At 42.9% G+C, this 13,464-nt stretch overlaps 1 protein-coding gene across 1 annotated transcript in view; it reads left to right on the top strand.

Moving 5' to 3' along the window:
- Positions 1–13,464, top strand: part of LOC308120228 (formin) — a 51,704-nt gene that overhangs the window by 15,717 nt on the left and 22,523 nt on the right. The window contains exons 6-12 of the mRNA XM_080480702.1: positions 5,832–5,919; positions 9,542–9,603; positions 10,353–10,441; positions 11,433–11,562; positions 11,795–11,941; positions 12,034–12,093; positions 13,225–13,345. Coding sequence (XP_080336828.1) covers positions 5,832–5,919; positions 9,542–9,603; positions 10,353–10,441; positions 11,433–11,562; positions 11,795–11,941; positions 12,034–12,093; positions 13,225–13,345 — 697 coding nt within the window. The remainder of the gene's footprint in view (positions 1–5,831; positions 5,920–9,541; positions 9,604–10,352; positions 10,442–11,432; positions 11,563–11,794; positions 11,942–12,033; positions 12,094–13,224; positions 13,346–13,464) is intronic.

The raw sequence follows: 13,464 nt of genomic DNA, 5'->3' as shown, positions 1-13,464 counted from the left end.
TCAGACAATGCAACTCTGCACTTCTCGTGCCGCGTCAGCACCCCGGCCGCCCCGCGGTCCTCACCGTGGCGTCCGAGCGCTTCCAAACCGGCCACTGCCCCAGACTTTCCCCGCTAAATCCATACACATCCCCTATTCTGATCAATTTAAGGCTCCACTCTGCTCCAGAGGGCCACTCCGTGTGTGTGTGTGTGTGTGTGTGTGTGTGTGTGTGTGTGTGTGTGTGTGTGTGTGTGTGTGTGTGTGTGTGTGTGTGTGTGTGTGTGTGTGTGTGTGTGTGTGTGTGTGTGTGTGTGTGTGTGTGTGTGTGTGTGTGTGTGTGTGTGTGTGTGTGTGTGTGTGTGTGTGTTTCCATCCCCACGTCTCTCTCCATTCAGTCTGGTCACTCAAACTGTCCAACATTTGATCCAACTCAGACAGCCACATCCAGACACGAATCTTGCCAACTGTCTCCTGGCTCTGCTGACGTCAGCCTGCTGGAGGTTTGACCCCACCAGTGGAAACGACGCCGCTGAAAGAAATTCATATCAATCAACAAAAAAAAAAAGAAAAACCTTCAGGTCGAACGCTGCAGCGTTTTCTGCAGTGAACAGGACTTTCATCGATGTTTAGGCCATTTGTTTCTAGTACTATCATTATATCGTCATCATTTTATATTCAATTTAAAGGTCTGCTTTTATAGTCAGGCAGAGAAGTCTGAGTTCAACTTCTAGATTTAAAGAAAAAGAAGAGCATGTGGGAAAGGATGCTCACTTGGAGCTTGTTTGAATTGTGTGAAGGTTATTAAAATGATAGAAACGTGTTTATTGAATCATTTTTCATCCCTTAATGTTTATGCCGTGTAGTGAAAGGATGAGGAATTCAGTGAATCATCAGTTAGTGATGGTTTCCAAGAAGCTCAGCTGAGTGAACACTAACAAAATCATTAGAGGAAAGGACGAGGGTAGATTGAAGTGGGATTGAAGAGTGGAAGATAAACAGCTCAGACAGCGGTGGATTGTTAACCAGGCCTTATATCTGATCACAAACTTGACAGAGAATGCACTTGAAGACAGTTCTGGAGATTCATGTGAATTTTTGAGATTGGAGGACAGGAAGCATAATGGTTATGTTGCCAAAAGTGACAAAACAGAAGGGGGAAGAAAAACCCTGAAGGATACCTCTGACATTTCTCTTAGAAATAAACATTTTAGTTGTTGAGCTACAATATTTATTTCTTAATACTGCATTTTAGGCTAAATTAAGGCAACATTGATGTCAATTTGGACATGGCCTCTTCAGTTAATGAGCTATTCAACAATATTCTAAGCTCCATAAGACGTACAAAACAAAATAAACAAGATTTCGGCAGTTTATCACAGAGTGTGACATATGTTTCAGTCCTACATGTGAAGCAATATACAAGAATCAAAGATATAAGCGTGATCCTATATTTTCTGCTCACATCACTTTCAGATTTGAGTTATATTTACTTTTTTTTTATCATGCCGTGATTAGGGATACATTTCTACATGACTTCATGGAAATCGAATGAGAGGGTACGACACAGTTAAGAGTGCCATCATGGAAGCAGGAAGTGCACCTCTAACTTCCTGAACTGATAAAATAAGTAAACTCTGACCGTTGGAAAAGGTTTGTTGTTTATCTCAATTGTCTTTGCTCATAAAAAAAAATGTCCTCCTTGTTCGCTTGATGAAATTCTTCCTGGTGTATCTGCGATCGTGGCCCAAGCTAACCAAACTCTATGTCCTCGATGTGACTGTTTAGCAGTGCAGAATCCAGCCAGGCGGTGTTGTGAGCCCCTCTGTGCGCGTTCCACCACCAGCCAGCACACGTGCAGACGACCTGCCTGATGCCTGTCATCGCGCGGCGCAGTTTCCCCCTTGTGTGTGTCCGAGCACGAGTGTCATGACAGCACATCCTCATGAGTCATTATGCACTTGCTCAGAAAGTGTTGCCAGATCATGCAAAACGCCACAGACCCCCCGGCATTGGGGGGGGCTCTGCGTGGCGAGAGGAGATGAGTGTGTGGGAAAGGAATGTGTGTGTACATTATGCATATGAGCCACTTCCCCGCTCTTCCAACGACTGCGTGCTCCGAGATGTTAAAAACTCGGGGGATGCAGCCGATGCCTACATGAGTGAGTTAATCTTTATCATGTGTGCCATAGAAAAATCAAAGCTCTTGTTTACGCTGGAGCCCCGACTCTCCTTGGCTGATTAGCATATCAAAGCTCGGGGAGATGACACGGAGGAGAGCTCTCCCACCAGAGCAGACCGGACCAGGCTGGACCGGGGCTGTAATTGCATGCATGTGGCTTCATTTCACCGGACTGGAGAATGGCAATGAAGAGAGGGCACCTATAGAAGCAGGGGAGCGGAGGATGGGCACGTTGGCCAAGGGGAAGTTAAAGGAAGATGGATGAAGGTGGAAAAAGTCATTTCAGCTGTATGTGATGTTGGGTTTCGGTGTGAGGATATGCAGAGATACTGAGGGTTTTCTGCTTGTACCAGCTGTGGCTTTGGGGATATGAAGAGAGAAAGTGAAAGGACAGAGAGCAACAAATATCAGATAAGAAGCAAATCAAGACTCTGCCGGAACAGACTTATACCAAGTCTACACAAAGTGGATCCCCTCAAACAAAAAGCATGTTTATGGGAATAACTTATGAGTAATCATGAATGTGTTTATTACAGACCATTTTTGGGGGGAAGTTATGACGTGAAAGACTGGGCGTAAGACGAACACTGCTGCCGGAGCCTGGGGTTGGCTATTGATGGAAAGACTTGAACCAGCTGTTATTTTTAATATGCGATTCCAGACAGATAATCAGACAGAGAGTCACCGCGGAGCAGGCCGGCTGCTCAGCCGTGGCTGTGTAAACTATCCGCCGGGCTCCGGCTCTGAATCAGCCGGCCCGTATCACCTCACATCAGCCACCTGCTTCAGCTCAAAGCCCCCGACATTCCCCGCGTCTCCCTCCATCATTCGCTGTCTTTTCTTTGCCCGCTCCCTTTCTTTCTTTCTCCCTCTCTTTTCCTTTTGTTGTGAGTGTCGGTGACAAATCCTCCAGTTCTGTTGGTATCCACAGGAGGGCGCCATTAGCTATTGGTGTCTACCTTTCTCAGCATCAGCATCGCACAGCTTCCACCATTAACCCGGCCTGTTTGTGTGAGAAAACAAGCATCCAGCATCAGTTGTCTTTTCTCATTAACTTAACTGTTTAGGCTAATTGGCGAGTTGTACAGCCGCGGCGAGCGGGAAAGGTCCCTGGGCTGCTTTTAGTGTGGCCCGTCCAAAGTGGTTAATTAGAGGTGTTGGGAAAGCCTGGTACTCAGCCGTCTCAAGTCCCCAGAGTTGGAGATCCCCAGTGATCCAGGTAATAGAGCTGGAAGCAGCATGGCACCCACTAACGCCCTGTAATGCAATACCTACTTCTAAGGCTTCTGCTCTCCAGCTCCCACTGGACAGCCCAGTAGCCGACAACGCCATAATACCTAATGAAGAAGCCTGACACATTAACTTTTAGAGCAGGGCTTTACCTTGCCAAAACTTTCTCTAGCTTTACGGCTAATTCAGTCATAAGTAATTGTGACCATGTGTAGGTACAAATAAAAATCCTGTGAATTTATAGTTTGTTATAAAAGCCCTGCTTCTCTTCGCCTTGCTCTTCTAGACTGTCCTTTTATGTCGCCACTGTTGCCTTTGTACTTTCACTGCGACTTGATATTTTTTGATTATACCTCACACATGTTCCTGGGTAAACTCGAGGAGGTGCTTTTTTTCTCTCGCTCACTCTCTCTCTCTCTCTTTTTTTTCCTGTTTAACTTTGCTCTCTCATTGATGTAACCTGACAAAGTGGGTCTCAGCTATGTGTGCGCGCTCCACGATTGCGGGTCCTCGCCGTCACGGTGATGGGTCACCACAATGAGCATTGATTAGTTCGGTCATTTGGGTCAATCCAGCCGATCCACAGGCTTCTTAGACGGATTCTGTCTCTGTTCGCATCCGTCAGCATCCACAGACAGGAGGAGGAAGTTTTACCCTGGTATTTGTCTATGAAATTCACTTATTAGTCACTCTCTGTTGCCCTTTATGACAATAACAAGCTGCAAAGAACTCAAAGGTGTAGATTATTGGGGTGATTTTAATGTTAACCTAAAAGGTTATTTATTATGACAGGTATGTGAGGGAAGCATCCACCCTTATGTTAAACTATTTGTCTTGCTGGGACAGAGAAAATACATTGCACCCTCACAATGATAAAAGCTACTTTACCAGCGGACCGGAAAAAATACATCAAATAAATAGATCTTAAAATCTAAATAAGCCCAATCTGCCAACTCCCACCATTGAGAGTGAAAAATCTGTGTAAACTCACACTCGTTCAAGCACACACCGAGCAGCAAAATATTGTTTGGATGCAGGATTTCTTGTTTTTTAGGCCTCTGCTCAAAAATGATATCAGCTTATCTTCTCATAATCTGAGGATCTTGAAATAATGCAAAGTGCGCTTTGGTATTTGGTGATTCATTTGCTCGGTGTTAGTTTTGTTTGGAGCATGTGTCTTATATGATCTTGTTTAATTTGATGTGTATTATTACATGATTAATGGATTTTATGATGTGTGGGGCCCTTTTTCTTTCCTTCATCTCAGGTTTGAGGTCGTGTATCTCTTTAACTCATTGCATCCAGCCCCGAGCGCGTCACCTCGGTTAGCTAGTTAGCATTAGCGAGATGCTCACGGTCCTCATCATTCTTATCCATTGTTTTTTGGATTGGGTCCTTCTTTAATGTTACTTTTCTTCTTTTGCTTGTTTCAACTTCCCTACTCCGACTGATAAGTCTTCTTTTATGGATTGTGGTGTGGAAGTTTTAAGCTACGTAGCTATCGATAGAAAAAGTTCCTGCCGCCATCTTGTGGAAGTCCCTTGCCCTCTTTTCTTTGAAAGATTCTTTAAATATCATTCAATGACAGGTGGTAGTTGGACACGTTTGCTTCAAAAGGTAAATCTGAGGAATTTCTCTGTCTATGACATGCATGACAACCATAGCCCCTTTTTTTTTACTTTTTACTGAAGCTGATACTATTGATTTTTTTTTCTTTTCATGTGATTCTCCTTGACCCAGTTCATTCAAAACATTCTGTTTTCCTCACGGATCACACCCTGCATTTTGTTCATTGCCAATTTATATATTAAATGTATTGCCTCGGGTGCTAGGGGGACCTGAGGAGGCGGGGCTTAATCGCAGTTTCACCAATTACTCATCAACAGTTTAAGTGACTGACATAAAAATTAAACCAATCAGCATTATTTGATGTCCGAGACTCAGGGCACTTTTCAAGTTGCCTATTGCCAGTCTTGCTCGTCGATTTGATAAAGTCAGTTCTGGTTTGTTCTGGCGTGTTGAGATGTGGCAATGGAGACATCCAGCAGCGAGCCTCTGATCATTAACTCCGTTACATCTTTTCTAATTTACCCATTTCAAATCACACATTTGGCTGAAAAGCTGCAGGTCATGTTCAACTTTCTCAATTAAAGTTATTTTTAAATGCGCACAAACAGAAATGTGTTCGGAAGTTTGCAAATGTGTACAGGTTTGTTGCCGGTTTATAAATGTTTAGATATGCTCATATTTATTATTAACAGAAAATCTAAGAGCTTAAAAAAGCAGCAGCTACTGCTGAAATCCATCCATCCATCCATCCATCCATCCATCCATACTTCTTAATCCTGTTCAGGGTCACAGGGCGCTGGAGACTGTGCATCCTGCAGAGTTGACCAGTTTTGTGAACTCTAACTGTATGAATCCTTTTCTGTTCTTGTAGATCATCAAGCTGCTGGATGGGAAGCGTTCACAGGCCGTCGGCATCCTCATATCCAGCCTGCACCTCGAGATGAAGGACATTCAGCAAGGTGAGACTCTCGTTCTGACCTTTTGAGAAGCTCGCATCCTCATTTTTTCCTCGTATGGATCCAGCCATGATGAACTTCTCCTGAATTGCATATGGACTTATTTTGAAAGATGAGATAGGACGCCCTGAACACGGAATACTTTCCTACCTCTTGACAGCCACTAATTTGTAACTCGAGACACTTTTTTTTTTTCAGAGGGATTAATCTGCGTTTCAAGTGGAGCGTGGGTGATTTTTCCAGTCAGTTTTGTGGGAAAGAAATTGCCTCTATTTGTCAAAAAAAAAAGAAAAGAAAGTGAGATGGCACTTTTTTTCTCAAACGGGTAAAAACCAAATTACCAGCTCTTTCAGTTAAAGAGCTGCGACGATTGATTGCATGCTTGGTTATGCAGTGGAAAATGCAAGCGTGTGCGTGTGTGTGTGTGTGTGTGTGTGTGTGTGTGTGTGTGTGTGTGTGTGTGTGTGTGTGTGTGTGTGTGTGTGTGTGTGTGTGTGTGTGTGTGTGTGTGTGTGTGTGTGTGTGTGTGTGTGTGTGTGTGTGTGTGTGGCTACACGGGTGTGTAAACACACAGTATGTGTGTTGGGGACATCGTAGATGGGCCAGGAATTAGTCCTGTCCTGGGACTGTGGCGGAGAGTGCCTGCCGCCTGCTAGTCTGAGCATGCGGCCAGCAGATCTGTTTATTGTAGTCAGTGACGGTTTCCACAAGCCTAATGGGACTGACACCCCACTAATGATCTAAGCATGTACAAAACCACCTTCCACAGTTAGCAGACACTGTGCTACCACATAAAACCACCTCAAACACAAGCCAAAAAGCACATGCAGCAGGACGACCATCTTGTTTAGATTTTTCCCCTTCTCTCTCTCTCTCTCTCTCTCTCTCTCTCTCTCTCTCTCTCTCTCTCTTGCCCTTTCTCACCGTGCTCCAGTGTCAGTTTGCAGAGGTGGTTTGGTCAAAGAGGCCTGCTCACACCCAGCGTGAGGCTGCTTCCTTCAACCTTAATGGGAGGTGTATGTGAAATGGACAATTTGAATCTGACAACGGAGGACAGCGCCTTAATAAGTACTTCTAAGGACTCGAGCCCCTTGCCTCGCCTGCTTGCCTCCCCTTTGTTGCCAAATTAAAAGGACATGGTACATGTAATGTAATTACATCCACTAGGGAGGGAGTGACAGGGGACGAGGGGAGTCGGCAGCACTCTGGTTAAGAGAGAGGGGTCAACTGCACCCGTCGGAGCGACGAGGAGGGAGGGGGGGGGCGTAAGGGCCACCATGGTTCAAGGGCAAAGGGAGGCTCACCCCCCCACCCACCACCTCACCGCAGGCACACACACACACACACACACACACACACACACACACACACACACACACACACTGGAGTGAAAAGTGGAAGGAGAGGGTGTGAGGCCGTTGGCAGGCCGGCTTTGATCTGTCAGTGTGGAGAGATATCCGGCTCCCCTCGGATCAGAGTGCTCCTGTGCACACTGGAGCAGGCCCCCCTTTGGTGTGTGATTGACGGCTGCATGGCTGAGGGACTGAATAATCCACTCTAATAAGACATAGGAAGTGGACCTCCAGCGTTTTCTCTGATCCAGACGCCGGGAACACATTGACAGGTTCTCTGCCACGGAACAGCTGGGAACCAGAGTGCGACGTTTTAGCTGGAGGCAGAGCGCGATTGGAAAGTCGGGGCAGTGTCGGAGGAGCTGTTAACATCAACTTCTGCCAATGTGAAACATGAAACATCTGCTGGGGCCAAAAATTACAACAGTAGCTCACATAAGTGACATAATATATCATTTTCTTTTTGTGATTTCACAGGGTTAAGCAAAGTCACTGATCTTGATTTTTAATGTTTTTGACTTTTTTGAATAGAGATAATAAATCGAGACATGAAAAAGGGAATTATTTATAGTTAAAGTTTGGCAAGCTGAAAGTAAAAAGAAAAAATGCTCTAATCATTTGACCTTTCGCTTCTGAGTCTAAAATGCAATTTTATGTTAATAGAAATGACTTTTCTTAGGGTTTCAATCTACCAACCTTTTCTAACTGCATAAGGAAGCTACAGTGACTCGTAACACCTTCTAGTGGTACAAAGTGGTATTACAAGCCAGAAAAATATTACAGGCAAAATTATTATTAATGACATATCATTTTCTCATAATTTTTTTCTCACATGCTGTTGATTGCTATTGTTCACTTCAGCACAAAAACAAATGTATACAGCACCTTTTGAGGGGTCAAGCAATACATTTGAGAAAAGGCAGAATAAATAATCACGTCTATTTGTTGGTTTGTTTTTGATTGTGTGATGAGATGACCTTAATGCCATTTTTAAATAAAATGTTTACTTTTCTATATACTGTCATCAATGTATCATATTTATTCAGTCATTACAGTCTTTATATTATGTCATATCAATTATCAATTAGTATTTATTGATATTATAAAGAAATGATCATTTTATCACCAACCATGGTCAAATGTAGATTATATTGTGTAAAGTTAAATTTTTTCTTTAATTCTTGCTTTTTTCAGGCTTGAAATATTTGCACATACCAATAATACATTTAACAGACTCACAGCTGGAGCGGTGTCAGTCGGTTTCACGGTTGCATTTGAAAACTGTGATCCGTGTTAATGAAAGGTGCCTAACTGACTTCAGAGCAGTAGGTGGTGAGCGGGCCGCCTCGGCTGACGCCAACCAGACAACTGTCAGCTGACACAGGAGCAGTGGAGCCGCCCGAGTAACCTCCTCCACCTCCCTCCTCCACATTACCAAGCCATAAACTTGTGACACCTCTCCGACACAACACAGGAGTCACTTTCTCTTTTTGTGCCGTTGAATAAGTCCCTTTGTCCGCGCACACGTTTCTATTTAGTTCAAGCAAAAAACGTGCAGCACCCTTCGTTTCCACATGGCTTCTATTCTTTATTTTGATCTCCTCCTGCAGCCCTTTGTCTACACCTCAGTTTTTCACTGGCTTGTTTATCACCTTCTGCTGCTGCTCCGTTAAATCATTAGTTAGCTCGGTTGTTTCTGGCTCTGTGCTCGGAGGTTAAGCACTTTTTTTCTCTCCACAAAATTAGCTGAGGAGCTCCAATGCAGATCCATCATCTGTGGTCTCAGAGTCGGCCGGGCCCACGCTCAGCCTCTCCACATCAACATAATATTTGAAATAAAGAGTGGAGCTAAGCTTTGTCGCGTTTTGGCTGCTTGGTAGGAATGTGTGGCGTTTGTTCAAACGTACAGGGTTATGATGAGTTTATGTCTCAATAAGCACGGGCAGCACTTAAAGGTGCAGTCGCTATATTTAGGCAACACCAATTTGTGCATTAGAGAGCAGCAGTGAGAGTTTTCTTTTGAATGTTCCTGTTTTTAAGATGTAATTACTAAGGGCTCCATTTTTTGTATTTAACACTCAATCTATCACATTTCTGATTGAACTGAGGTCAGAGTAGACGATGGATGAACCCGACTGAACTGTATTCTGATGGGTTTTTTTTCATTCATTTTATCAAATCTTAAACACAATTTACATACTCTACCTTTAAATGACACAATGCCGCACAGAATGGATCTATTAACTGAATATGTTTCCTCTTGTCTTTACCAGCTGTTCTTAATGTGGACAACTCTGTGGTGGATTTGGAGAACATTGAAGCTTTATATGAGAACGTAAGTAGGAGTTTGTGCAGGATAGGAATGAGGAGGAATACATCAACAAGTCTCCTCTTCTGCTAGATGATTATTAAGCATTTGTGGGGTCAAAATGTTGCCATCCTGTATGGGAATTAAAGCTGCTGCATGAAGCGATGCAGTCTTGGCAATTTTCTCATAATAGTTCTGTGATTAACTGTAATCCTACACACACACACACACACACACACACACACACACACACACACACACACTTACTTCATTTTCAGTAAAATATTTTGGCTAAATGTATTTTCCCATATAATAAAAAATGTATTCTTAACATGAAACATATATGTCTTTATAAAAACATCCCCACAGCCATTAGGCCCGCTATAGTAATGGTTTTGTACTAGAAATAAATAGATATTTGCATTACATTCAGTTCTGAGATATGTTTGATATAAAGAAAAGGTTTAAAACTCCACTTATTCCCCTTTTTTTTACAATTCCTTCCTAAAAATTACCAAGGAAAAAACATTCTGGAATGTAGAATAAGAATAAGAATAAAAAGTATGAGAAGGCAGAAATTAATATGACTTAATGTTGTGAGTGAGTTAGAATAGAATAGAAGTACTTTATTAATCCAACAGGGAACAGATTGCTTCCACAGTTCCCACCATAGTACTTTATTTTTCCTCTAACATGCAGGTTTGTAGAATTGTGAATGGACAGACGTACATGTTGGGGTCTTTTTCTGATGGACTGCGTGTCTTTCCTCCGCTCAGAGAGCCACCAGTGATGAGATGGAGAGGATAACAAAGCATTACGAGACCTCCAAAGAAGATGAAGTCAAACTACTGGACAAACCGGAACAGTAAGAGGATTTTACCTCAAATTTTTAAGCACTTTTCAATATATGAAAACAAATGCTACAGTTTAGGATTATAGATCTTTTTTTGTGTTTTTCAAGACTGCCACTATTCAGATGACAAATGATTGATTTAAACTCTTAAAATTTTAAATATTAAAAAATGAATTGTTAAGAAAGGGTTTTTTTTAACATTTGTGAGGTGATACATATGATTTCCTGTTAAATTCATAGGAAATACTGACCATATTGAATATTCTAATATTTTGAGATAGTGTATTAATAGATTTTATTTTTTTTTTTTGCAAAAAAGCTAAACTAAAGTGCTCAAATATTTTAGTCTTTTGCAATTAATCGATCATATGGGGAAGTTTGATTAAATGATAGTAAATCATTTGCTTCTCCTTGCATCTATGTCTTGTGTCGTTTTTTTACAACATGAACTGAAGACATTATAACATTCGGGGTCAGTGTTTCTTCCTGCAGCCCTCTGAGACTTTGTGTGTGCAGACATATGCGTTCGTGGACCCTGCTGGGTAGTTCCTGTCAGGGTTAAGTAGTCCAGGCCAGTTAACGAGTCTCGAAGCCAGCGGTGCCGCTCAGCCTGGCCTTCCTATTTCCATGTTTGACCAGAGCTGTCACTATAACCGCCTGAGTCATCCCCACTCAGAGTCTGCCTCCATCAGCGCGGCCTAATCACACAGGATGTTCCCGCTCCGCTCCCCTCCGACACGGCACTGTTTATAGAAGTCGTCCCGCATCAGGCCGGAGCTCCCTTTGATCAGTGTCCGCGCGCCGCTCGCTGCTTTCCCTCCACCCGACCCCGCGGACCTTTCAAACCCAGCCGAGCAGCGCCGCTCATGACTATCAGCACCATCGACTCAGGAGAACCCAAAATAGTTCTTCCTGTTAGACATTTTGTTTAATTCTGTCATAACACCTCATTCTCTTCCACCTTCCTCCTCCTCCTCCTCCTCCTCCTCTTTTTGTTTCCCAGGTTTCTCTATGAGCTTTCCCAGATTCCTAACTTTGCCGACCGGGCGCACTGCATCATCTTCCAGTCGGTGTTCCTCGATACCATCTCCTCCATACATCGCAAGGTGGAGATTATCGCCAATGTGTCCAAAGTAAGATGACAACGGCAACAAACACGGCCTCAGAAGTGTCAGGTGGCTTCATGAAGGCTTCCTCATGTCATAAAAGTGTGTGTGTGTGTGTGTGTGTGTGTGTGTGTGTGTGTGTGTGTGTGTGTGTGTGTGTGTGTGTGTGTGTGTGTGTGTGTGTGTGTGTGTGTGTGTGTGTGTGTGTGTGTGTGTGTGTGTGTGTGTGTGTGTGTGTGTGTGTGTGTGTGTGTGTCAGGATCTGCTGGAGTGTACCAGCCTGAAGGACCTCATGGGACTCATCCTGGCCTTTGGGAACTATATGAATGGAGGGAACAGGACGAGAGGTCAGGCTGATGGCTTCGGTCTGGAGATCCTCCCCAAGCTGAAAGACGTCAAGAGCAGGGTAATCCCCCCCCAAAAAAACGACACTGTTCCCAAAGTGCCCTGTGGTAAATGTTTCATTAGTTTTCATCCTGATTCTTCTTTATATTTCAGGACAATCGAATCAACTTGATGGATTATGTGGTTTCGTATTATTTGCGGAATTTTGACGAGGTGAGTTATAACTGGATTGAACGGATTTAAAGATCCGCTCCTTATAAAAGTGTCCTGTAACTGTGACAGCAGCACCAGATTACAGTCACAGAAATATTGACAATGTTGTCGTTTCTGTTTTCAAAAAAGATTTCTGGTCTCTCCGCCATGTGCTGACTCATGCTGAACTAACTCAGCCCTCCTGACAGTAACATGAAACTTCAAATAATGAAAAACAATTCTTTAAAAAAAGAAATGTCATCTTTGCACAAAAACAATCAACAGAAGAATAAAGGGAAGTTTTAAAGTAAAGGGGCAATTTGATCTTAAGTGAGCCGGACCAGTAAATTGGAGCATTATGAATATATAAAAAAAACTAGAATTCTAAATCTCCATCTTTATTTGAGTGCAACAAATGATTCATATGTCGTTAAGAAGTTCAGTTTTTAACAATTTTAACAATACCACCTTGTGCTTTACAAGTTACAGATCACAGTGGAGTTTTTTGACACTACTTACATCTTAAAATCCATACAACATTTGGCCACATGACGCTGGGACCTCAAATATAAAGTGGGCTACTTCATATTATGATCAGAATAACATGTCAAATTCTAGAAATTATCTTTAATGTAGACACATGTCTACATCTGTGTAGTAATCTTGATCACCTGAACGGACTCAGCACATAATACAAACTAAATATCCTGCACTTATTATAATTTCTCACAGCTGGCAAATTTCACTTCACAGGCCCTGTTGGACTCTCTGGTGGTTCGGCTCTGGCCCACGGGCTGTACATTTGACACCCCGGGTTTAATGAATGGCTTCAATTAGATGTTGAGGAATGCAGAAAAGATCTGCAATTTTCTATTATTATGCAATATTTCAAGTAAAAACACATTGTTGACTAATAAATGGGCTTTTTGTTATCTCCACTGCTCAAAAACTGAAGTGGCCCTCTGATTAGATGACGTGGGGATAAATATGCATTTGTAAATATACTGGATTCAAATAATGAGTGATTAACTCAAACAGACCAAAATAACATGTGTGCGCCACAATTCTGACACGGCAGTAATCAGAGTGCGCATTATTACAGCCTCCGAACTGAGGAAAAACCATTTATAGTAACTTTAAATTCTTTTTCAGCATGCTGGTACAGAGAAGAGTGTGTTCCCTATCCCGGAGCCTCAATATCTCCTGCAGGCCGGTCAGGTCAAGTTCGATGACCTCGCCAAAGACATCAGAAAACTGAAGAGAGATCTGACCGGTGGGTTTCCTCTGTTAAACGCATTCGTCTTCACTGTGGTGATCGCACCACATGGAATTTCACTGCTCAGCTCGTCTTCGTTTCGTTGTAAATCACTCAGCGTAATTTGTGTACATTAC

This window comes from Lipophrys pholis (assembly GCF_963383615.2).
Source record: "Lipophrys pholis genome assembly, chromosome: 14".
In the NCBI taxonomy this organism is placed as follows: Eukaryota; Metazoa; Chordata; class Actinopteri; order Blenniiformes; family Blenniidae; genus Lipophrys; species Lipophrys pholis.
Note: the sequence above shows the minus strand (reverse complement) of the source record. Positions and strands in the feature narration are given on the sequence as shown.